Source organism: Lucilia cuprina, chromosome 4 (genome assembly GCF_022045245.1).
Source record: "Lucilia cuprina isolate Lc7/37 chromosome 4, ASM2204524v1, whole genome shotgun sequence".
Lineage (NCBI taxonomy): Eukaryota > Metazoa > Arthropoda > Insecta > Diptera > Calliphoridae > Lucilia > Lucilia cuprina.
In genome coordinates this window covers 56,173,913-56,197,871 of record NC_060952.1, presented here as the reverse complement: position 1 = coordinate 56,197,871, position 23,959 = coordinate 56,173,913, and the positions used below count along the sequence as shown (strand labels likewise).

The following is a 23,959-nucleotide window of genomic DNA, read 5'->3' as shown; positions in this document are numbered from 1 at the left end:
AGCAACAATAACAGCTACCGTGGCTCAAGCAACATTAAGTGCTAATTCGGCACAGTTAAATCCTCAATATGGTTCCAGGAATCCGGGAATAGAACTAGAGGACAGTATAACTTCACCGGCTTATAGCAGCATTACCGCACAAAATATCCGACAAGAGTTTCGCGGCAATTTGGGGTCAGATGCACAGCCAATTCAACCTCAACAAACAACGTCTGTACCAAATTTAGAAAACATAGTAGAGTCCACGGTAGGTTTAAGGCAAGTCGAAATGATGCGTAACATGGAGGAAAGGCTCCGTGACTTAGTTCCACGTATAGTGGCTGAGAGTTTACAATCATTATCGAGAAGCTCGGGTAATGTACAAGCTTCATTACGAACACGGCCGCCTCAAGTAAACTTACAACCGCCACCATTATTACGAGCACCAGCACCAAACGTGTTTCCTTCACAGATACCCGCTAGACCAACTATGCCATCAAATATGTACCAACAGCCACCAATGCATTCAGACAGACGATTTAATCATTGTTACAAACTCAACGCCAATCTTATAGTAATCGACAGTTTGCTCCAAGGGTACATGAATTAGATTATGACGAATCGGCGCCAGCTGAAGTGGATTTAGACGCAATAAATAGTTCCACAAGATACGTGTGTTGGAACTGTCGTCAACCAGGCCATGGATACATGGACTGTCCATCAGCCACTAGGCGTCTGTTTTGTTTCAAGTGTGGTATGGAAAACACAGTAACGCCGAAATGTCCACGATGCACGGGAAACAGGCGAACGGACCCGCTAACAACTGGGGAGCAGCGTCCGAATCACCCAGCCCAGTGAGCAAACTGGAGAATATAAACGGTCTAGAGAAGAAGGAGGGGATCGTTAGCATTTTAAATAATAATGTTAGGTTAAGTGAAAAAACAGGAGAGTTAAGAATTAGGGAAATAAAATCATGGCACTTGAGAGTTAAGGAGTATAAGGAAGCTAGGAAGAGAATTTTCGGAAAAACGCGGATAGAAAAGGCTAGGGAACGGTATAGGAAAAGGAAAGAGCTTAGGCGTGAGATCGCGAATGTATGTTTATACGAAGGCGAAGATACCCGACTGTATACCCGTATCTCTATTAATGGAATAGAGATTGAGGGTCTTCTAGACAGCGGAGCTACGGTTACGGTTCTCGGCGAAGGATGCTTCGATGTCGCAAGAAAAGCGGGTGTAGTAGTTCACCAATTTCCTTCTACGGTGCGAACAGCAGACGGTAGGACTCATACAATTCAAGGTCGGTTTAAAGGGAGGATAAAGTACAACCGGAAAGAAAGTGACATCACTTTTTATCTGGTACCGACCTTGAAAAGGGCGTTGTTTCTAGGCGTCGATTTTATGAAAGTATTCGGATTGATAGTCAACTTGGATAGCTTGACCACAAATGATATGCTGTGGATCGAGGAGTCGGGCGAAAATCCGACAAATCCTTCTAAGCATACCCTTTGTGATCAGGACAGGATGTTACTAGAAGCAACCATAGCCAAGTTTCCATCTTTTGTGGAAAAAGGACTTGGGAAAACCGACTTGGAGACACATCACATTGATACGCAAGACGCAGAGCCCGTAAAGCAGAGACATTACCCAGTCTCACCTGCTGTGCAAAAACTTATATACGCGGAATTGGATAGGATGCTTGCTATGGGTGTAATTGAGACGAGTCAAAGCCCCTGGAATAATCCAGTGACGTTAGTGCGTAAAGGTACAAAAAACAGGCTTTGTTTAGACGCCCGAAAGCTCAATTCACTCACAGTCAAGGATGCCTATCCACTTCCGCATATAGAAGGATTGCTCAGCAGACTGGGTGACACGCACTATATATCTAGTGTGGATTTGAAAGACGCATTCTGGCAAATCCCTCTAGATATACAGAGTCGTGAAAAAACTGCCTTTACAGTGCCCGGAAGACCACTTTACCATTTTACGGTCATGCCTTTTGGTCTGTGTAATGCAGCTCAACGGCTATGTCGTTTAATGGATAAAGTGATTCCGTCCGAATTGCGAGATCGAGTGTTTGTGTATCTGGACGATTTGCTTATAGTTACGCCTGATTACCACACGCACATAAACATACTTGAGCGAGTTGCGAAGTTGCTTTCTAATGCCAAGTTGACTATCAATGTCGAAAAATCGCAGTTTTGTTTTAAGGAACTTCGGTATCTTGGATATATTGTTGGAGAGGGCAAGTTGAAACCTGATCCTGCGAAAATATCCTCGATACTCGATTTTCCTTATCCCAAGACGCCCAGACAAGTGCGCGGTTTTATGGGAACTACCGGCTGGTATCGCCGCTTCATTAAGGACTACGCTACCATTGCTAACCCGATTTTCGAAACGCTGAAAAAATCTAAAACGTTCGTTTTCCCCGAAGAAGCAAAAAAGGCTTTTGATAAGTTAAAAGTAGCACTTACTTCGAGTCCGGTATTACGACATCCGGATTTTTCGAAGCCATTTTATGTCCAATGCGACGCTTCTGACATTGGCATCGGGTCGGTTCTTTTTCAAAAGGATGAAATCGAGGGCGAACATCCAATTGCTTTCATGTCGCAAAAATTAACATCAGCGCAACGAAACTACTCGGTTACGGAACGAGAGTGTCTGGCAGTAGTTATGGCCATAAAAAAATTTTGGGCATATATTGAACTAATGGCTTTTACAGTCATTACGGACCATTCCAGTCTAAAATGGCTGATGTCCAATAAAGAATTAAGTGGAAGATTAGCCCGATGGAGCCTGCTACTACAGTCCTATACGTTTAACATTGAACACCGCCAAGGGAGCAAGAATATAGTGCCAGATACTCTCTCACGTTACGACATGGAAGAAATTGCCGCCGATGTCTCGCAACTGATCGATTTGGATGCTCCGCCTTTTTCGTCGGGAGAATATCAAGAATTACTGTCGCAAATTAAGGAGAATCAAGAGCAGTTACCCGATTTAAGAATAGAAGATAACTATATATATAAACGTACCACGCATTACAACGGTGACGTTCTTACAGAAGATTTTTCTTGGAAACTATGGGTCCCCGCGGAGTTATCCAAGGACATTATTAGAAAAGCACATAATCCTCCGACTGCAAGTCATGGTGGTTTCCACAAAACTCTCAAAAGGATAAGAGAATACTTTTTCTGGCCGAATATGACTATCGAAGTAAGAGACTATGTGAGGAATTGTGAAATCTGTAAGGAAAGCAAACCTTGTAATCAAGTTGTAAGACCACCAATGAATGAGAACCTACCGGAAATAGTGCGTCAGTTTCAGAAGATTTATATAGACTTTTTAGGCCCGTATGTTCGGTCTAAGTCCGGAAATTGTTTCATTTTTATTGTTTTAGATCACTTTACAAAGTTCGTACTCCTGAAGGCCATGTCCAAGGCAAATAATAAGAACGTAGTTCGTTTTTTAGTTTCGGAAGTTTTCCATAAATTTGGCGTCCCAGAGGTAGTTCTATCCGATAATGGGAGTCAATTTCTGTCCAAAGAATTTGCAGACATGATGAAACTGTTTGGTATCAAGCACATGAGAACAGCTATATATTCACCCCAAGCAAATGCATCGGAGAGAGTCAACCAATCAATTTTAGCCGCAATAAGATCCTACTTGAAGAGTGACCAGAGAGATTGGGATAACCATCTTTCAGAAATAGAGTGTGCACTCAGGTCATCAGTGCACACATCGATTGGTATGACTCCCTACTTTGCGTTGTTTGGGACGAATATGATAACTCACGGTAGCGTTTATAATTTGGCAAGAAAACTCGAACTACTGGAGGATGCCGAGATGAACGTCTTAGCTAAAACGGAAAAACACGAGTTGATACGCGAGAAAATTCGAATGAATCTGGCGAAGAGTTACGCCACTCGTGCGAAGGTATATAATAAACGTGCACGCAAAATTAATTTTCGACCAGGTCAGGAAGAGTTCCGCCGGAATTTTGCACTTAGCGACTCGAGTAAATTATATAACGCTAAAATGGGTAGGAAATTCGTTAAATGTCGTATTGTTCGTCCGGTCGGGAATTGTTACTATGAACTAGAAGACCTGCAGGGTAAACTAATCGGGATCTACCACGCAAAAGACCTTAAACAATGAGCACCTACCTTTTTCTAAACTTTATCAGTTTTTTTGCCATCGTTGTCCGAAAAGTTTGTTCCTAGACCAACCTCTATAGTCTGCCTCGAAATTGCTATGATTAATTCCTTAATACTTCCCAATACTCCCTGTATTCGCTGCCTATAACATTTTTTTTAATTATAGTTTTTCTTTTTAATTTTTTATTTAGGATAAGTTCCCAATGGAAGAGGGAAATGGATTGTTAATTTTTTTTAAATCTAATTTAGTAGTTTAGATTGAATTCCATTTACATATTTTTTTTCTTCCAATATTTTTTTTATTATTATTAGATTACATATGAAATAATAAACCAGTTCGGAAGCTTAGGTTATACTCTTAATAAATTGATGTTTACATTGATTAATTTAGAATTTATCGGATATTTATCCTTTTTATTTTTGCTTAGTTTTAGCTTTAGTAATTTGTAATCAATCATGAACATAAATCTAGCTTAAGTTTGTTCTGTATATATGTAGTTTAGTTTTTGAGGAATGGAGTAAAGCAAAAGAACTAAATACCAATAACCTGATACCGATGACGTTTTTTTTTTTGTTTAACACATTCAATTGAAATACTTAAGTAGTAGTGTATAATATTTGAAATGGATATTCATCGTTTTGTCACACCAAGAGCTAACATTTCTAAACTAGTTACATTTTGTAACTGTCATTGTGCCAATTTAGTTTAGTGCTAACGAAACTATGACATCTAGACACTGGGAGACGTTAGTCACCTAACACAATAACGCAATCTGAGTCTGATCTTACAGCAAGTGTGAACAAATTAGACGAAGCGAATCAACTAGTATATCCTCGGAAACACATAGCTGAATATATATTGTAATCAATAACACAACTACTAGGTTCTTTTCAATTGAAATGTTAAAAAGAAAAAAAAAACATCATAGGTTCAATGATATCCTTATTATGTTATCGAGATGTGGGTGAAACTAAACAATGTTCTAAACTATTGACAATAATTCTAAAATTGTAAAGAGAAAACAGAAAACTTACTTACCGATCGTGTTGAATTCACCTTTGAGTACAAATCTTATCAAGTCTCCTATTCTTAAGGGAAATCTGGAGAATGTGTAGGAGAAAAAGGGATTAGAAAATTTTCAAAACCACAAAACCCCACAGAAAATTTTCAGAGTACTCGGAATTGTAACCAAGGTTGTGTGCTTTACTTTGTGTTACTTATAATTTGATTTACTCGTATATAAAATCTGGATATGAAGTTTAAATTTTTAATAAATTTTTTTTCTGCATTACATTTTAATATACGAGTGATTAACATTGTATATGAGAACAGAAAATTATAATATAAAAAAAAAATCAAGTGTGCTGTAATTTAATCAACAAAAAACTTTTCATTTATCGAAAAATATTTTTTTTTTTGGATCAACATTTTTTCAATGTTTAGATAAATTTTAAGCAAAATTTGTTATTTAAAATTAGGATCATGATGAATTTGTAGAAATGAATTTGTAGAAACATGTATTTGGGTAGCATTTTTATTTCACAATTTCTCCAATCATTAAAGTTCATATTGTAGATTTTTTTTATATAATCTTATTATATTAAATCTGTGGTAAAAAGGGAAAAGTGCATAAGTTGTTTTTTTTCAGTTTTCAGGAGAGCTTTTTTTTTAAACTTTGAATGTGAATACAAGATCAGAGATTTAAATTTTTTATAAAATCCTTATGTAAATATCTCAAGAATTATTACGAAAATAATTCACATAATATATTTAGTTGATATATATTACCATCAACGAAAAATTGGCTAACAACTATTGGTGTTGTTTTTCCTTTCGTTGGAAAAATGAAAAAAAGGGAAAATTTAAAATCCGAAATATATCTCATAATTTTCATAATTTTATTAGAAAAATTATTTTGTTAGGTTTTTGTTTATATCGAGATAGGTGTGTTTTCCATTTCAATTTATGTATTCAGCAATTTTTTTCAATTTGTTAAAAGTACATATCTCAAAATAGGCTATAGAATTTATATTTAATAATTTAGAAGAGCAACATATTTTGAATTAATACAGAATAAATTTTGTTGTAAAATACAGGAAAACATCATAATTCAAATATGTAATTGAAATTTTATGGAAAATATTTGATATGAAAATAAGGAAAAATACTTAGGTAAATTAATGTTGTTTTGTAATTTATGAAATTTTGAAAAAAAAAAAAAAAAAAAAAAAGGAAAAATAGACTTATGCCGTCATAACACGTCCACAACTGCTAAAGTAATAGTAAAGGCAGAATTTTACCAAAAGTTGATACAAGATAGAATGAAGTACGGCAATTCCAATTAACTGAAAAAAAACGTTTTTAGCATAACTTAAGATATTCACTTTTTCATTTTTGCCACAGAAATATATTACATTTGCTTTTGTTATATAAAACTAGTTCCCAAAACCTGTAATATATAACATCTCATTTGAACATACTTGAAAACAAATTTGCAAGACATTTTCAAGAAAATCTAGTTAATTTTATTTGATTTCAACAATATTTCCCAATATTTAAGAACTTTACCGAAGAAGTACAAAAGAAAGTCGTAGAGTCGACTTTTGTTTCAACTACAAACTCTGAAAAGGGTGGGAAAACGCTTAATAGGCAACACTGCCTATAAGGCAATGGAAAAAGTCGTATGTTCGAGTTTTTTTTAGAAAAGTCGTAATGTCAACGTTTAGGACGCTAATATTTACCTCTCTTATGACAATCTACTGATGGTTCGGGAACATGAACACGGCACCTCTTATCTGGAACCTTTCTAGATTTTTTTTATATAACTTATTGGCACTGATGATATTTTTTTTTTTTGGCTGCATAGAAACAAAAGATGAATTTTTGGAAAACACATTGCTTATATAAGGTGATACTGTTACGTTTGAACAGCCACCATTTTTAATTTACACCAAAGCTTTTTTGTTTTAAATTTCCAAAAATGTATCTTTTGTCATGCTAGATGAGTATTACTCACTTGCACAATATTTTTTTTATATGATTTCTCTATTGTTATTTTTTTTTATTTTTCACTTATAATTTTGTTTTTTAATTTAAAATTTGTATATCTACATTGCTTTTTTATTGTCTTCTGCACAAAAAATAAAAACGTTAATGAGTTGCCAGACAGAATTACCATGTAATGGTGAGGCCAGTACGCACCGAATCAAAGATGCGGAAAGATATGAGGATGCCAGATTTTAGGGTAACTTAGGGTGTAAAATATGCAAACCCAAATATTATAGGACAATAGGGTTTCCCCTCCCATTCACTTTACACAGAGGCAAAGATAATGGTGGGGTTTGACGTGTTCCCCCTGAACGGGTTAAGGTTGCATTCTATTGTAAGAAGAAGAAGACAAAAACATAGAATTACAATAGAATGCAACCTTGGAAACAAATGTTCAGGGGGGAATTACTGAAGGTCAGATGGAGGAGATAGAAAAAAAAAAGATGGCGAAGGATAAAGAAAAATTGCGGGAAAAAATGATTCGGAGAATTTTTGGGAGGAAGAAGAAGAAAAAAAGAAGTTTTTTGTTTTTTTTTTTGAAGCGAGGAGGCGAATGAGGGAGGACGGTGGTTCCGGAGGCCTATAAGTTTTCTGTTTTTTTATTATTTTTTTTTTGGTGAATTAAAAAAAAAAAAAAGATAAATGAAGAAGATAAAAAAAGACAATATACGGTTTAACAAAACATATATTTAAAACAAAACATACATTGATTTAAAACAAAAAAAAAATTCTTTGATTGATAACAAAACATTTACTTAAAACAAAACATATACATATATGAAACAAAATATATAAAACACAAAGTCAACACAAAAAAAAAACATAAAGTTAACATAAAATTGAGTGGATTTGGGACAAAACAAATAAAGCATCGACATAAAAAAAGGAAATATATACAATGCAAAGTGAACACGCTACACCAAGAATAAAATATTTCTCCACAAATACAATTTACATCTAAAACAAAATTCCTACCCCTAGAGTGGACATTTCGGACGACAATCGGACGAAACTAGAGACCATACCACCCATAAGGGAAATTTAATGGTTATACTTTTTTTTTTGGGAAACATAGATATTTGGTTTTTTTTGTTGCCAAAATCTAAGGGCCACTGTTGCCTTGGTAACTGATACTTAAACTGAGCTCAGGTTAGGGATAGTTTAGAATCTTTTACCCAGTGTACCCCATTAAACTTTCCGCACGGACTGATTTTACGAGGACAGATCTAGACCCACGACAACTGGACTTCTAAACTCCACGGTATGTGGATTCTGTTCCCGATGGTAACCTATTAGTTTCAAGAATTATGGAGATGGTGTGAATAATACGAGGTAAGTGAGAACTTAAAATCTGACTGTAGGGGTAGTATTAGGGGCAAATTCTATTTCAATTGGCCAAAGATTTGCCATGGTAGAGGGAGGGCAGGCCAAGCAGCACAACATCCGCTGCTGACCAGTAGGTATAACGTCGCGATGCCTAGTAATTAGGTATAAAAAGTAGAAAACTAAATTGATCAAAACTGAGAAGGAAATTTTTTATTACACTTTTTTTTGTTCAAGAACTCTGTGGGGAATATGATGGTGAACCCTACGACACCTCTACCGGCTATAGTCGAGCCTTACCACCTGGTCTTGTACCGAAGAGCGTTGCCATCAGGTTTCCCACCGGTTTGCCACCAGGAGGTACTGACAATTTGCATATGAAGGAATGAAACAACTACATTTTGTTTAAAATGTATTAAAATTTATATTTTGATCAACAATGACAGCCAAATGACCGATCAAATGACTGTCACTGTGTTACAGAGTTGTATTTTTCGTCGTTACAAATTAATTGTTTCTGCGAAAGCCAAAGATCAAGAAGCAAAAAAATAAAAAAAATTACAAAGTCTTTAAATTATTAAAAATAAAGAGAATTATTATAAACTAAATTTTAAAAAAGTTCAGGAAGTGGATCAGAAGATAAACAATTCGGAGTTTAATCAATCAATGGTAACATAAATATGTACTTATGATTTTTATATTTCGATATTTATGAATACTTATGTATTTCTTTACAGACAACTTATTTCCACAAATTAATAGGAGCATCAGAGGCCTTAAGATTCTGCGAGATATGTAAAATGGTGAAAAGACTGGTAATTTATGTATATGATTACTATATTAATAAAATTAAAAATATATACCTATATATTAAAATATCAATAAATTGTGTTTTATTATAAATTGGTATAGCAGTAAGATTTAACGGATATATTCATCAAGTGTTATTAGTCAACAATGACCGATTAATGCATCATTTTTTTATATGTTTATTGTGATGGATATATCCATCAAGCATGATTAGTCAGTCATGACTAATAATTATATCATCCATGATTAGTAAACAACAAAAGAGTGAGACGCTCAAATATATGTTTTAAAGTCGATAGAATTCATAAGTGCGAGGGTGATGCAACATCACATGTACACAAATGTTTCCATCACTTTTTACATATTGCCCTAAAGAAAGTGATGGGAGCTTTGTTCTACGCAATGATGGGTATATTCTCAGTAGTGACAGTCAATTGACCGATCAAATGACTGTCACTGTTCTTACCCCATGTCTATATTAGACAAATATTTATTATGCTAAACGTCAAATTGTTATCATGATAAAAAATTAGCAGGTACAGACGGCACTTATTAGCGTTATAACGTCGTTATGACAGTGTTGTCTAAACAATTATTTAGACAACGTTGTCTTAATAACAAACGTCATTTTATTGTAAAATTTGGTTAGAATTTTGTTTTTGTGCAATTAAAATTTATTTTTAACATAAGTTTTCGTGATATTAGTGTTTATTTACAAAATTTGCATTTAATTTCGATTGTTTTTATAAAATATAGCATTATTTCAATAAAATTATCTGTGAGTTGTCGTGATAAAATTAGCATTTTGTTACCCTATGCATTAACATAAACAAAAAACGTCTGCCGACGTTTTGTCCATTGCCGTGATAAATATTTGTCTAATATAGACACGGGGTTATAGGGTAATGTGCAGGTAATTTACCCCGTGTCTATATTAGAAAAATATTAATTATGCTAAACGTCAAATTGTTATCATGATAACAAATTAGCAAGTACAGACGGCATTTATTAGCGTTATAACCTCGTTATAACAGTGTTGTCTAAACAATTGTTTAGACAACCTTGTCTTGATAATAAACGTCATTTTACCGTAAAATTTGTGTATAATTTTGTTTTTGTGCTATTAAAATTCATTTTAAACATAAGTTTTAGTGAAATTAGTGTTTATTTACAAAATTTGCATTTAATTTTAATCGTTTTTATTAAATATAGCATTATTTCAATAAAATTATCTGTGGGTTGTCGTGATAAAATCGGCATTTTGTAACCCCTATGCATGCCAATAAACAAAAAACTGACAATTTTTCAGTCGACGTTTTGTCAAGTATCGTAAGAAATATTTGTCTAATATAGACATGGGGTTAGAATTCGTTTTTCATTTCCATGGCTAACCGCCGTCAGTTATAATTTCAATCGGCTACGTTCTTTGTTCTTTACACTGTTTTCAACACGTATTTTTTTGCATTTTCAAAATAAAAAAACTGAATTAAAAAAAGGAATAATGAATGCAAAAAACAATCAAGTATTCTACGCGGAAGATGAATTTGGGAAAAAATTGGATAGGTGCATTACTGATTCAATAGTAAAAAGTTGTAAGTTGAAAAATAATATTATGTAATCAATGTTGTGAAATTAGCTTTGAAAACGACCAAATTATACATTTAATGAAAATTAATGCAATCAGGTATTGGTCCATAAGGAATTCAATTATAGAGCGAACTAAAATTCTATTTATTGTTCGATATAATTTCACAACTAAGAACAATTCTAGGGGGGAATGGGTATTATTGTATTTTTACGACTTATTGGGTAAACACTCAATACTACATACAGTGTCTCTCATAAGTATTCGAATTTAGGTATTCTATGGGAGGAAACCAAATTTAATAACATTTTTGTGTGCAAAATAAATACATTTGTCATATTATCTAGACAATCTTTAGGTTTCTTATCACACTTTTTATAACTTTAAAAATTAACATTTTCTTAAATTAATTAAACTTTTTTAAACGAATTGCATAAAATTACCTCACAAAAGTATTCGAATTTTTCCTGTATTTCACATTTCATCATATTATACGAAACAAAATTAGAATCAAAAGTTTTTTTGCTTAAAATTGTTTAAGGGGTTACTATCAACCGAAGGAATATATTTTTGGGCCACAATTTTGGGGCGATTGTACCATCTTTATAATATCATTAAAATTGCGGTTTTTGACCACATTTTCATTTATTTTTCCCTTTTTTCCAGAGATAAATCCAAAATTTAATATTGGGATTTATTACAATCCTTGAGGTATCTAAAAATATTATAATTTGTTGTAAGGATCTGTACTAAAACGTTCCATGATGTATTTTTGCGATCGTTCATCTGTTTCTAATTGAATTACCTGGATTTAAGCCCCTTTTCGTTACACTAGGATCGATATTTTCCGGCAAAGTTGGCTAGTATATATGTATGTAGATATTAGCACATATATCTTTTCAATTTCCCCGACATTGTAGCGGAATACAACTCCAAATCATGCCTTAACAAAACGTCATCCTCCACAGTATATATAAGTTTTTACTACTTATAACTTTCACGCTTATGTTGCCCATTACAATAACACTGTAAGTCAAAGTAGTTATATACTTCTTCTATAGTAAACCCTTAAAACTATATAATAATGTGATAATTATATTTTTAATTGATAAGTGGAAGAAAAATCACAGAAATTCAACAAATGATATTTTTAGGAAATGTATGGAAAAAAGTGATTTTCGGATATCGGCATTATATGGGCGTTATGACCGATTATTGTATTATCATCAGAAGGGTCAGTAGTTGTACATTTGAAAGTTTTTTGTGTGTATGTATTATCAGTATGGCGAAATTTTAGTTATAAATCCAAGTTTATGGGTATATCAAATTTGGGTTATGCCTAATCATGGACCAATTTAAAAAAAAAATTAGGATGAACTATTTTTGTGTAAATTATTTGTGTTGAATTTTATGGCGATATAAGCATTTTTAAAAGTTTTATATTAACTAATGTTAATTCTTATGTTATTCTTATATTGGAACTAGTTGCAACTAAAATGTTATTAAATAGTCGAAATATTTCTCCGATTTCAAAAACATTCAACAATGTCCGTCCAAAATAAATCTATGGACTAATTAATTTTCAATAAAATCCGAAAAAATTTTAAGTTCTAAAAGCTAAATATAAAGCTACCTACACAGCGTATATCCAATGCGGAGGATCTATCCATGAAAAAAATAGATGAATTCAAATCTGCTTTGAAAAGCAATGAATCTCCAACGGTAAATTCGAACTCCGGTAATACAGATCATAATCTAGCACTACCTCCTTGTGATATTGATTCATTCAGAGGTGATTATGTTTCTTGGCCCGCTTTTAGGGATATATTTACCGCAATTTTTATTAATAGCTCCCGGCTTAGCAATATAGAATGGCTTTGCCATTTAATAAGAAAAACCGAGGGTGAAGCAAAAGAAATCGTTTCTAAATATCCACTTGTTAACGCAAGTTTTGAAGTAGCCTGGCGAGATTTAAAGGAAGCATATGAGAATCCTCGTATGTTGGTACATAACTAACTAAAACTTATTTTTGGCCTTCCTTTCCTTGACAAGGAATCGATAACAGCACTCAAAACACTGCAACGCTGAATTAATAGTTGCCTTTCGGCTCTTTCTATTTATAAAGTGCCTACGGATAATTGGGATCCAATTATAATTTATATGTGTCTGTCTATTTCTGCAGTTATTTTGTGGGAACAAGGTGTTAAAAACAAAACTGTTTTGTCTACATGGAAAGATTTTGATAACTTTCTGACAGAAAGAATTCAGACATTGCAATGTCTTCAAGATCTTAAAGGTACAAACTCCACAGACGCCGACTCTTCAGTGCATTCAAATAGTTCTACTATTACTAAACTTTCATGTATCTTATGCCCTAATCAGTCACACTATTTGCGAAATTGTCGTCGATTTAAAATTCTTTCAGTATCTGACAGAATTTCTACTGTGAATGATTATAACTGCTGTACCAATTGCCTTTCGAGAACACATAAAGTCAGAAGTTGTACAATCAACAATAACTGTTTTATTTGTAATAATCGACATCATTCTATGCTTCATCTGCAGCATACAGATAATTCTATAGTTGAAAGACCTACTGTTTCTATTTTTCTATTTCAGTGAGGTTCTACGACCCACTAACTCTCACACTCGACAATCGCTACGTCCAATAATGTTACTTCTAATCCACAAGTATTTCATACTAGACAGAATCAGTCCGTTTTATTAGGGAATGGTAAACATAATTCATAACAGCCATAAGTATCAGTTCCCTGCTTTAATAGATTCGGGTTCAGAATGTGCTTTCATTTCTGAACGTTTACGAAAAAGATTAAAACTTCCCACTCATTCTTCGAATTCTAACGTTTCTGGCGTTAATAATGTGATTTTTGAAGTTTCAAAGTTTTGTCCTTTGGAAATTAGTTCACATTTAGATTCTTCAATAAAACTATCAACTGACGCATTTGTTTTACCAGAAACAACAGGAAATTTGCCTTCGTCTTCGTCGAAGATTCCATAACTAAATTTTCAGGCGAAGACTCTCACGGTGTAAAATGTTGGATTCACGAATTAGAAGACTGCGAATTGGAATCCGCTACAAATTTTTATCTATTCCAAGCAGTTGTTGACAGGTGCGTCCAAGACCTCAGAAGTCAATTCGGTGTAAGAGATTGGGGTGCCTTGAAAAGCATCTTTCGTAAGGAATTTAGAGTACAACCGTCGGCAGTATTAATCCATAAAAACATTTAAGGTCAGGAAAAAGCGAACTGACGAAACACTAGGTATATTTGTATTCTTTGATGGAGATTGGTAGTACCATCAGCTTAGACCATTCGAGCTTAATCGAATATTTTATAGAGGGTATTCAAGGCAGTCTAACCAGCAAAGCAAAACCCCTAGATGAGTAAAAAGAGAAGCTAGATGTTTATGAGAAAATTGCCTATTCAGAAAAGTCAAAATGTCAAATTATAAAAGCGGAAAGCTAAAATTGGACAAGCCCACTTCAGATTTACATGGCGATAACCGTAAATGATATAAGTGCGGAGAAGAGGGGCACGTGGCTCAGAATTGCAAATCCCCAAATATAAGGTGCTTTAAATGTAAAATGTTTGGACATAAATCTTACGTGTGTACATCCATTAAGACAGACAACGCGTTAAATGATGTTAAACTAAACGTACATACCTTAGCCTAGGGTATGTACGTTGTCAACTACAAGAAGAATTAATAAGGAAATAACTATTTTAGGCAAAACCATTTCGGCGATTATTGACACCGGCAGTGATATCAGCATTTTGAGATATGATATGCTTCTATCATTAACTGATATGGCGCTTGAACCAGTCGAGAAAACTTTGAACGGTATAGGCGGAAGGAGTATTAGAACGATGGGTTGTTTAAAAGTTCGTGCTAGATATGGTATTTCACATAGTTAGAGAAGGCGACATAGTGTATTCTGTGTGCCAAATGCAGAAATTAAATGCCTAAATGAAACATTTTTATGAAGCATTTTTATGAAATATTTGAAGAAACAATAGAAGAACTTAACGAAAAAACAACGGATAAAATTATTGCAGGAGACTTTAATATAGATTGGTCCAAGGACAGTATATACAAGAATAAGTTGAAACAGATAATAAATGATAATGGATTAAAAGAAATATTAACTGAATATACAAGAATTACAATAATTGATTATGTCATTACGTACAAAACAAACATTATAATAAATAATAGTAAAATAAATAAAATATCCGATCATGAGATAATTGAAATAAAAATCAGTGATCAGAAAACTAATCATATAAATAAAAGAGAAATAGAATACTTTAAATATAATAGACTTAAATTTCAAAGAGAAATAAATGGCAGAACTACAATGTAAATCTTTTTATAAAGCTTATATATATAAAATAAAACTAGAAAAAAACGATTATATTAATAGACAAATAAGCAACACCAAAGACCAAAAACAAACGTTCCCACGACAATCGGATCTTCGCTCCGGAACGACCCGAGTCATACTCGGCCAAAGATTGTCAAACCAGCGACAGCTGTATCAATCGAAAGTTATTTCCCCAGGAAAGAACTATTGGCCACAGTCAAACTGTTACAACAACAACAACCAAAAAAAAATGTGGAAAAAATATTAAAGACTTAGTCCTAAAGAAAAACCGATCTGTGATACAATTTGTGATTTTTAATAATATAGAGAATAAGAATAACTGTGATATATCAAAACAATTCAACGAATACTTCGTGAATAGTATTAAGGATATAAGAGATAATATTAGAACATGTGCAATATAATAATCAAATAAATGTGATAAATGCTAGATTTACTTTTCGTGCAATATCAATTATAGAACTTAAACAATTATGTAAACAGATAAAAAACAAGTAAGAGTGCTATATTCGGCTGTGCCGAATCTTATATACCCTTCACCATAGTGTATTTTAAACATATTAGTTTATAAATTTTTCCCGACTATATTAATATTATACCAAATGCAAAACAAAATGAACAACAACGCTAAATGAAATAAAAAACTGTACTTTGGCATCTAAACCAACAGACAACTAAACATACATAACGAAAAACAAAAACAAAATAAACAATGCAATAAAACCAACTTACATCCAAATATACGAACAGAATTCACAATAACAAAATACACAACTCAATGACGCCAACAGCATTCAAACATACAAAACGAAATACACAGCTGAAAAACCAAATACATCTACACACACGTGTACATCTTTTTCTAATATACAGTGTTGTTGTTGCTTATTTAACAGAGCATGGAAAAAATATGACATTTTTTGATGAAATTTTCAGAGGTTGTCTCGGATTTTTGCTCATATCTCCGTTATTTGCCGACCGATTTTTCTGATTTTAAATAGAGATCTTCTCGAAAGCATGTCTAACAGAATTTTTGAAGATTCGGATCTTTAAAAACTGATTTCAACAGACAGACAGAAAGACGGACATGGCTTAATCGACTCCGCTATCTATAAGGATACAGAATGTATATACTTTATAGGGTCGGAAAATTCTATTATAGAAATTACAAACGGAATGACAAACTTATGTATATATACCCATCTCACGAAGGTGAAGGGTATAATAAAGCGGACTTTAATAATAATATCCAAATGATAATAGATAATTGGAATATAATTGGTCGTAATATACTAAAAAATTGTAAATAAATTGGAAACTGGAAAACATCAATGATAACTTCAATGCAAAAAATACCAAAAACAAATAAATGTGAAGAATTCCGTCCGATTAATACATTAAAATTATGTGAAAAAATTTCAGGAAATATTGTGAAAACCCAACTTGAAGAATTTTTAGAAACAAATAATATATTATCCAAATATCAATCCTGACTCCGAAAAAAAATGCATGCGAAACAACGGTCAATTATGTCTTAAACAGGTGGGAAAATATTGATAAAAATAAAAAAATTATGGCGATTTTTTTGGATTTTAAAAGAGCATTTAAGACTATCGATAGAAACATCCTTATACGGAAATTGTACAATTATAGAATTCAAAATAAAGAATTGAAATGGTTTGAATCATATTTAACAGATATAAAACAAATAACTAAAGTGAACAATATAAAATCAATCGAAATTGAAAATGAATAAGGGATTCCACAAGGATCAATTCTAGGGACTCTACTATTCATTATTTATATAAATGACATGCCAAATATGCTAAGAAAATGTGAGATAGTATTATACGCGGACGATACTCTAATTTTCAATAAATCGGATATGGATAAGGAATGTGTAAATAATTTAATGCAAGATATGTTAACTATAAATAATTGGCTCAAAATGAATAAACTAAAACTAAATGAAAACGAAAATACTAGAAATAAACATGGACAATAACTTAAACTTCGAAATTAATAATACAGTAATTGAAAAAGTAGACTATATAAAATACTTAGGTTTTATAATTGATAAATTCTATATTCATGTCTTACAAAAAATCAAATTGATAGACTTCAAAAGCTACAAAACAAGGCTATGAGGTCAATTATAAAGTGCAATAGGTTTACACCAATACAAATTATGCTGGACACTTTAAAGTGGTTAAATATTAGGCAGCGGCTTCAACTTAATACATTGATATTTATATACAAAATGAAAATGGGAAAAGCAGCAAAATACCTAACAGATCAGCTCAGTGGTTAAATATTAGGCAGCGGCTTCAACTTAATACATTGATATTTATATACAAAATGAAAATGGGAAAAGCAGCAAAATACCTAACAGATCAGCTAACTTATGTCAGCCAAATACAGCCCTATAATCTACGAAATGCGAACGATTTTAGACTGCACAAAGCTATTTGCAGTTAAATGAAGAGGGTCCCATTCTACAAAGGACTGCAACTGTTTAATCTGCTACCAAGGGAGAGCAAGAATGAATAAAATTTTAATATATTTAAAATAAATTGTGTAATTTTTGTGAAAAATAATATATATCAGAGTTTTTAATAATGTTAAATTAATATTAAAGTAAATCAAAATGTAATATAGCTCTAAAGATAAAGTATTTGAAATACCAATAAATAAATCATAATATAATAATAAATAAATTGTTAATTTATTGAACAGAGGTAAAGGGGTTGCAAACAATGAGTCAATGAGTAACTGACCATTTCTGCACCGTAAGATCAAGTTATATAATTGAAAACTCGTCCATATCGCCCTCGGAAAAAAAGATCGCAGCTATCAAGAATTTCCCGATACCCAATAACGTGAAGGCTTTACAATGATTTTTGGGGTTGACGTCTTTTTTCCGTCGCTTTATATCGGAGTATACAATGATCAACAAACTATTGTCTGACTTGCTTAAAAGGGTGCAAACTTCAAGATGGGTGATGAGGAGTTACTAGCCGTACAACAATTAAAAATAGATTTGTCGAGCGATTCGTTTTTGAAACTGTATAATCCGAAAGCCAAAACAGTGATTCATACCGATGCTAGCATGGATTACGGAGCTGTGCTCCTCCAGAAAGACTGAAGATTCCGAAAAACAACTTCTTTAGAAGAGAAATACTATTCGTAGGCAATTGTCGAAGCCTTAAAGAAGTGGAGAGTATACGTTGTAGGATCGACAAATCGAACAGACCTTTTGTGACCTACTGTTTCGGCGTATATCCGATCCGGTTCAAAATGGACAAACCAAATAAGTTTACCAAAAGAAAAATAAAACACAAGAAAATTAATTCAATTTAAAAATCAGAGAATATATATCCTGTAAAAAATTTAAATTTTTGATACTGCCTGTTAAGGGCATGTTAAATACAAATTGAAAACATAAGAAAACAAAAGAGACATTATTTTCTCTTTTTGTTTTCTTATGTTTTCAATTTATAAATGATTGGCTCTAATGGCTCTCCGAATGCCAAGTGCAAACTTTGCCACAAAATCTTAATAACCAGAGGCGGATCAACCAAAGTTGTGTAAGAATATCACAATCTAGATATCTAAACGTGATTTATGATTTTTTAATTTTAATTGAAAAATAATTTATGTTAATATATAATGTACACTGATAAATGCTATTAAAGTTATGTATTATTTTAATGTTTTATTTATTTATTTAAACAAATTGTATAAAAAGCCACAATAGGCCAATCAAACTATATTACAATGCAAATTTTAAAAAAATAAAATTACATTATTAATGTAGATTTCACACATAAAAGTTTTGAAATTTTACATAAAAATAATACATTTTGTTTGCTTTAAATATTTTGCACTTAAAAAAACTTTTAAATAAACTTTATACAAAAAAAATTCCGGAATTTTTGTTCCGGACTTAGAAATTCCGATTTTGGGGTTGCTTCTTTGGACTCAAAATTATAATTTTAAAGCATTAAACTTATTGTTTGGATCGATTTCAATGTCACACCTTTTCATATATACCCAAGATATCGAATCCAATTGCGTAGTGTAAATTTGTAACCAGAGTTTTGAAAATAACTAGGCCAACATTACCAAAGTGATTGAATTGTTAATTATTTAATTAATTTTTAATTAATTACACACATGTTTGTAAAATTGTGTTGCCACAATGATTACAAAAGGATATGAGCTTACTGATGTGAATTGATATATTTTGGACAAACATCGGTTTTAAGATGTCAAAATAACGACAAATAAAATTAAAAATGTGTTTTTTAGTATTGATAAAATAAAAAAATAATAATTGAAAGTGGTGATTAAAAAATATTTTGTTTTTTTTTTATTTTTCAGTTTTTTGCTTTTACTTATATTTGATTTTTAAAAGGATAGAAAAACAGATTTTTTTATTTGAAAAATGTGTGTTACTGATGATATTGATGCATAAAAATTAATTTTGTAAGAATGTCATTTGTTTATTAATTTTATTGTTATTGGTTTAATTTTGTCTCAAAACATATTTTTAAATTGCATCTTAAAAAACTGTAATAAAACAAAAACACATGAATGTTATCTCATGTTTAAATAAGTTTTAAAATGTACAATCGATGTTACTTTTTACTATTTTTACATATATTTTCGATTTCGAATCTGATATTCATATTGAACGTTAGTCTTAACAATAAAGCGTACAGAAAAATTTACATACATATTAAAAAATCTACACTGTTTTTGTAATTGTCTACACACGTTCTTATTGAACTCATCTGTGATAGTAAATTGCTTTAAAATAAATAACAAACTAAAACTTAAAAAAAAGCTAAGATAAAGTTAACTAAACAAATAATGCGTGTTTATACAAAAAACTCATCTACGACAGAGAATATCCTAGCTTGTCAAAATGGAAAGAATGTAGCTCCAGGAATAAATAAAAATGAAGTAAAGAAATGTAAGATACCACCTATTGTAGTGGATGTCAATGCATCATTTTCAGAAATCAAAAATTAATTAGGAAAGGAATGCTTTTTAAGCGTACTTCCATTGGTACTAAAGTATTCACTTTAACCAGGCAGTATATGATAGCTGTATGCAAATACTGAGGGAAAATAATATCGAGTTTCATTCTTTTAATTCGAAAAATAATAAGTTATACACCATCTTCTTGCACGGCTTACCTCGTATTAAAGCAGACGATATCAGAACCGAATTGGAAAGCTACAACATTTCACCATCTGCTGTAACTGAAATTATTACCGAATTCAGCTCGAATAATTGAAACTATAATAGTTTTCCATCAGAGTTGTAAACTAAAGTAGTAAATCATTACGATTTACACTTAGAGGAAAACTTACCGCAAACAATTGATTTGTACTTAAACACCTACCATTTGGATCACGTCGGACCAATGGAAGCTACTCACAATAAGTCTAATCATATCCTCGATGTGGTCGATGCGTTCACAAAATTTGCCTGGTTATATCCGACCAAGAGTACTGGCAGCAACGAATTGGTGGAGTCCGCCATCTTTGTAACCCGCAACGAATAATAACCGACGGGGGTGCAGCCTTCACAGCTGCAAAAATACAGGCTGAACATTAATTTTTTTCAAAGAGATCAGTATCAAATCGAACACGAAAGTAAAACAATTCGCTGCGGTGGTGGCTCTCGTGTATTTTTTATAAAAACGTTATAGACTAAGATTTAATTATAAATAAATTAATATTTGAACTTAGAAATAATCAAATTAAAGTGTTTGATTTGGTACCCCTACATGTATAAGTTATCTCACTTATTACACCGTGATACAATTTTAATTTTTTTTGTTGGACTTGAACGACACTGTACACATATGAAACCTGAGATCATATATAGTAGAACTGCGTTTTCAGTTTTTCATTTTGTGACCTTTTCTCCCTTTTAAATGACTTCAAAGTTTTAATGATATACAAATTTCAAAAAAATAGTTCTGCTCATTAATTTTTCTTTATATGAATATAAAATGATTGAGAACATTTTCCAGAAATAGATACAATTTATTATTATTACTTTTCAGAACGAAAAGTAAAAAATATCCTTTTATATCCTTGAGAATTTTCAATATATTTTTCTAAATAAATATATGTTGAACTTTAACACATGCTTAAATTTCGTTTTAATAGCTTTATAAGTTAAGCCTAAACAGAAAAAACATATTATTAAGTTCATTAAAAAAATACTTGTATCGATAAAGCAATTAAGATTACAAAAATATTAGATAGTACTTTTTGTACTTGAATAAGTCCACATACACATGAAACTTAGGATCGTATATATAGTAAATCTGCGTTCTCAGTTTTAAATTTTCTGATCCTTTCTCCTTTTAAAGAACTCAAAATTTTAAAGATGTAAAAATCTATATATTAATATTTGTATACATATTTTTTTTTAATTAATGTTTGTCAAATAAAAGAAGACGGTCACCAGAAATGGAAACAATATTTTTTTTTAATTTTTCAGGACAACAAATTTCAATGAAAATCCTTTAAACATTTTTTCTTTAATGTTCCCGATAATTTTCCTACTAATTTTAGTTGAGTTTATTAAAAGTTAATTCGTTTTTATTTATCAGGATACATTGTATATCAAGCATCTAGTAGTTTGGAAGAGGTTCGCACAATTCCATGTGATGATTTAGAATTACTGAGTATCGGCTCTAGATCAGAACCAAGCGGATTTTGATGATCTCGTGCGTGACACAAATATTTCGCAAAGAAGTGCTGAAGTATTAGGTTATATGTATACATCAGTGACAATTATTCATGGTACAAATGTTAAAGAAAATTATGAAAATATAAGCTCTATTCTAAAATTAATAAATTATGACCGACATTGTTGGATGATTTGTTCTAACCTGAAAATAGTTGCCATTTTAATGGGTTTAAAAATTGATTTAAAAAAACACTAATGTTTTTTGTGTCTTTGGGAAGGTCGGCGAAAAGATCTTCATTACACCGACCACAAAATGCAACCTCGTATTTTTGAGGCCTTTGGACAGGATAGCATTGAGAATATTCCGCTCGTGCCGTCATCAAAAATAATACTTCCACTGCTACACATTAAATTGGGACTTATAAGAAATGTTGTTCGTGCACTCGACGTTGACAGTGCAGATATGGTGCACTTGAAACAAATTTTTCCCAAACTAAGCGATGCAAAGATTGACGCCGGTAGGCTAAATACTTATATTATTGTATTAGACTAAGTAATCCTTTATACTTTAAGGAGTTTTTAATGGACCCCAACTAAAAAAGTTTTTAAATTGCAAGGAATTTTCAAATCTTCTATCACCTATTGAGAAAATAGTTGGAGGAGTTTAGATGCCATAAAAGAAAATTTCTTAGGTTATGGAAAAACTGAAAACTACGAAGAAATCGTTCGCAACTTCGGTGAAATGGGTGTTAATATGTCACTGAAAATACACTTCTTAGATATGCACCTAGATTTTTCCCCCCATAATTTGAATCATTTTAGTGACGAACATCGCTTTAGAGGAAAGAGCACTTGTCGCATGCTTGCTAAATACTGCGGCAGAGTAAACGTATTAATTTTTCTCCATAATATATTTTTATATTTCTTCTTTTATATCTTTATTTAGTATAGCTTAACATTTTTTTAATTATATAAATTTAATTATTTATAATTGTTCCTGCTGTTACTAATTGAGAATTTGTTAGAATTATACTAAAATATGAAAGAATAAAATTTAAATAACTCTTTCGTTTCATTTCCAATCGTCTTTTTTTATTTACATATTGACAAACATTTATAAAAATATTTATTTAATTTTTTATAAATTTTTCATCCTTGAAACTTTGAACTCCTTTAAAAAGAAGAAAGGATCTGAGAATCAAAAAATGTGTATGTGGACTTGTTCAAGTCCAAAAAGTACTATTTAATATTTTTGTAATCTTAATTGCTGTATCGATACAAGTATTTTTTTAATAATATAACTATATAATATGTTTTTTTTTTGTTTATTCTTAACTTATAAAGCTATAAGAACGAAATTTTAGCATGAGTTAAAGTATTTGCATGGTTTCAACATATATTTTTTTAGAAAAGGAGAAAATATCACAAAATGAAAAACTAAAAACACAGTTCTACTATATATGACATAAGGTTTCATATGGTCCCGTTCAAGTTCAATAATTGCTGTCTCACGGTGTCATCTTTACTCTTGTATTACTCCATTTGTTCTTTTTGTACAAAGCACACCTTTATTTAGTTACACGAAAAGCAACTAAAGTAATTTAAATTATTAAATGCGTGTTTTACTTTAAATACACAACATTTACCCGACTCTCTTCACAGGCGTTTGATATATCGTATTGTATTAACCATGTTAATTTTACTGTTTATTGTATTTTACAAAAAATTACAGATTGTTAATAAAATTTCAAATAATTTCGTACCATATTTTTTCAGCTGGTGGACTTGTACTTGGATCTGTTATTTCTCTCTTATTTTTTAAGCGAAAAGCTTGGCCAATAATATTGGGTACTGGTTTTGGTACTGGAGTCGCATACAGGACATGTGAAAAGGATTTAAATATGTAGAAAATATATGTAATAAGATTTTCAATAT

The 23,959-nt window shown here is 31.7% G+C and overlaps 1 protein-coding gene and 2 long non-coding RNA genes across 3 annotated transcripts; 2 read left to right on the top strand and 1 right to left on the bottom strand.

Annotated features, from left to right (window-relative positions):
- Nucleotides 1-3,523: 3,523 nt before the first annotated feature.
- Nucleotides 3,524-7,280, bottom strand: LOC124419455. Its single transcript, XR_006940621.1, has 3 exons — nucleotides 6,878-7,280; nucleotides 5,175-5,236; nucleotides 3,524-4,277 (listed from the first exon to the last, which is right to left on the bottom strand). It is a non-coding gene; the product is annotated as an uncharacterized LOC124419455 (long non-coding RNA).
- A 1,762-nt stretch (nucleotides 7,281-9,042) lies between these two features.
- Nucleotides 9,043-9,393, top strand: LOC124419837. The gene is made up of 2 exons (XR_006940838.1): nucleotides 9,043-9,176; nucleotides 9,245-9,393. It is a non-coding gene; the product is annotated as an uncharacterized LOC124419837 (long non-coding RNA).
- A 1,315-nt stretch (nucleotides 9,394-10,708) lies between these two features.
- On the top strand, nucleotides 10,709-23,959 carry LOC111686254 (MICOS complex subunit MIC10-like). The gene is made up of 2 exons (XM_023448602.2): nucleotides 10,709-10,909; nucleotides 23,801-23,959. The coding sequence occupies exons 1-2, from the start codon at nucleotides 10,819-10,821 to the stop codon at nucleotides 23,929-23,931; spliced, it is 222 nt and encodes a 73-aa protein (XP_023304370.2). The 5' UTR covers nucleotides 10,709-10,818; the 3' UTR covers nucleotides 23,932-23,959.

Coding starts and splice junctions, on each gene's coding strand:
- LOC111686254 (XM_023448602.2), top strand. CDS start 10,819: ATGAATGCAAAAAACAATCAAGTATTCTACGCGGAAGATGAATTTGGG. Junction 10,910..23,800: donor TGATTCAATAGTAAAAAGTT/GTAAGTTGAAAA, acceptor ATATTTTTTCAG/CTGGTGGACTTGTACTTGGA.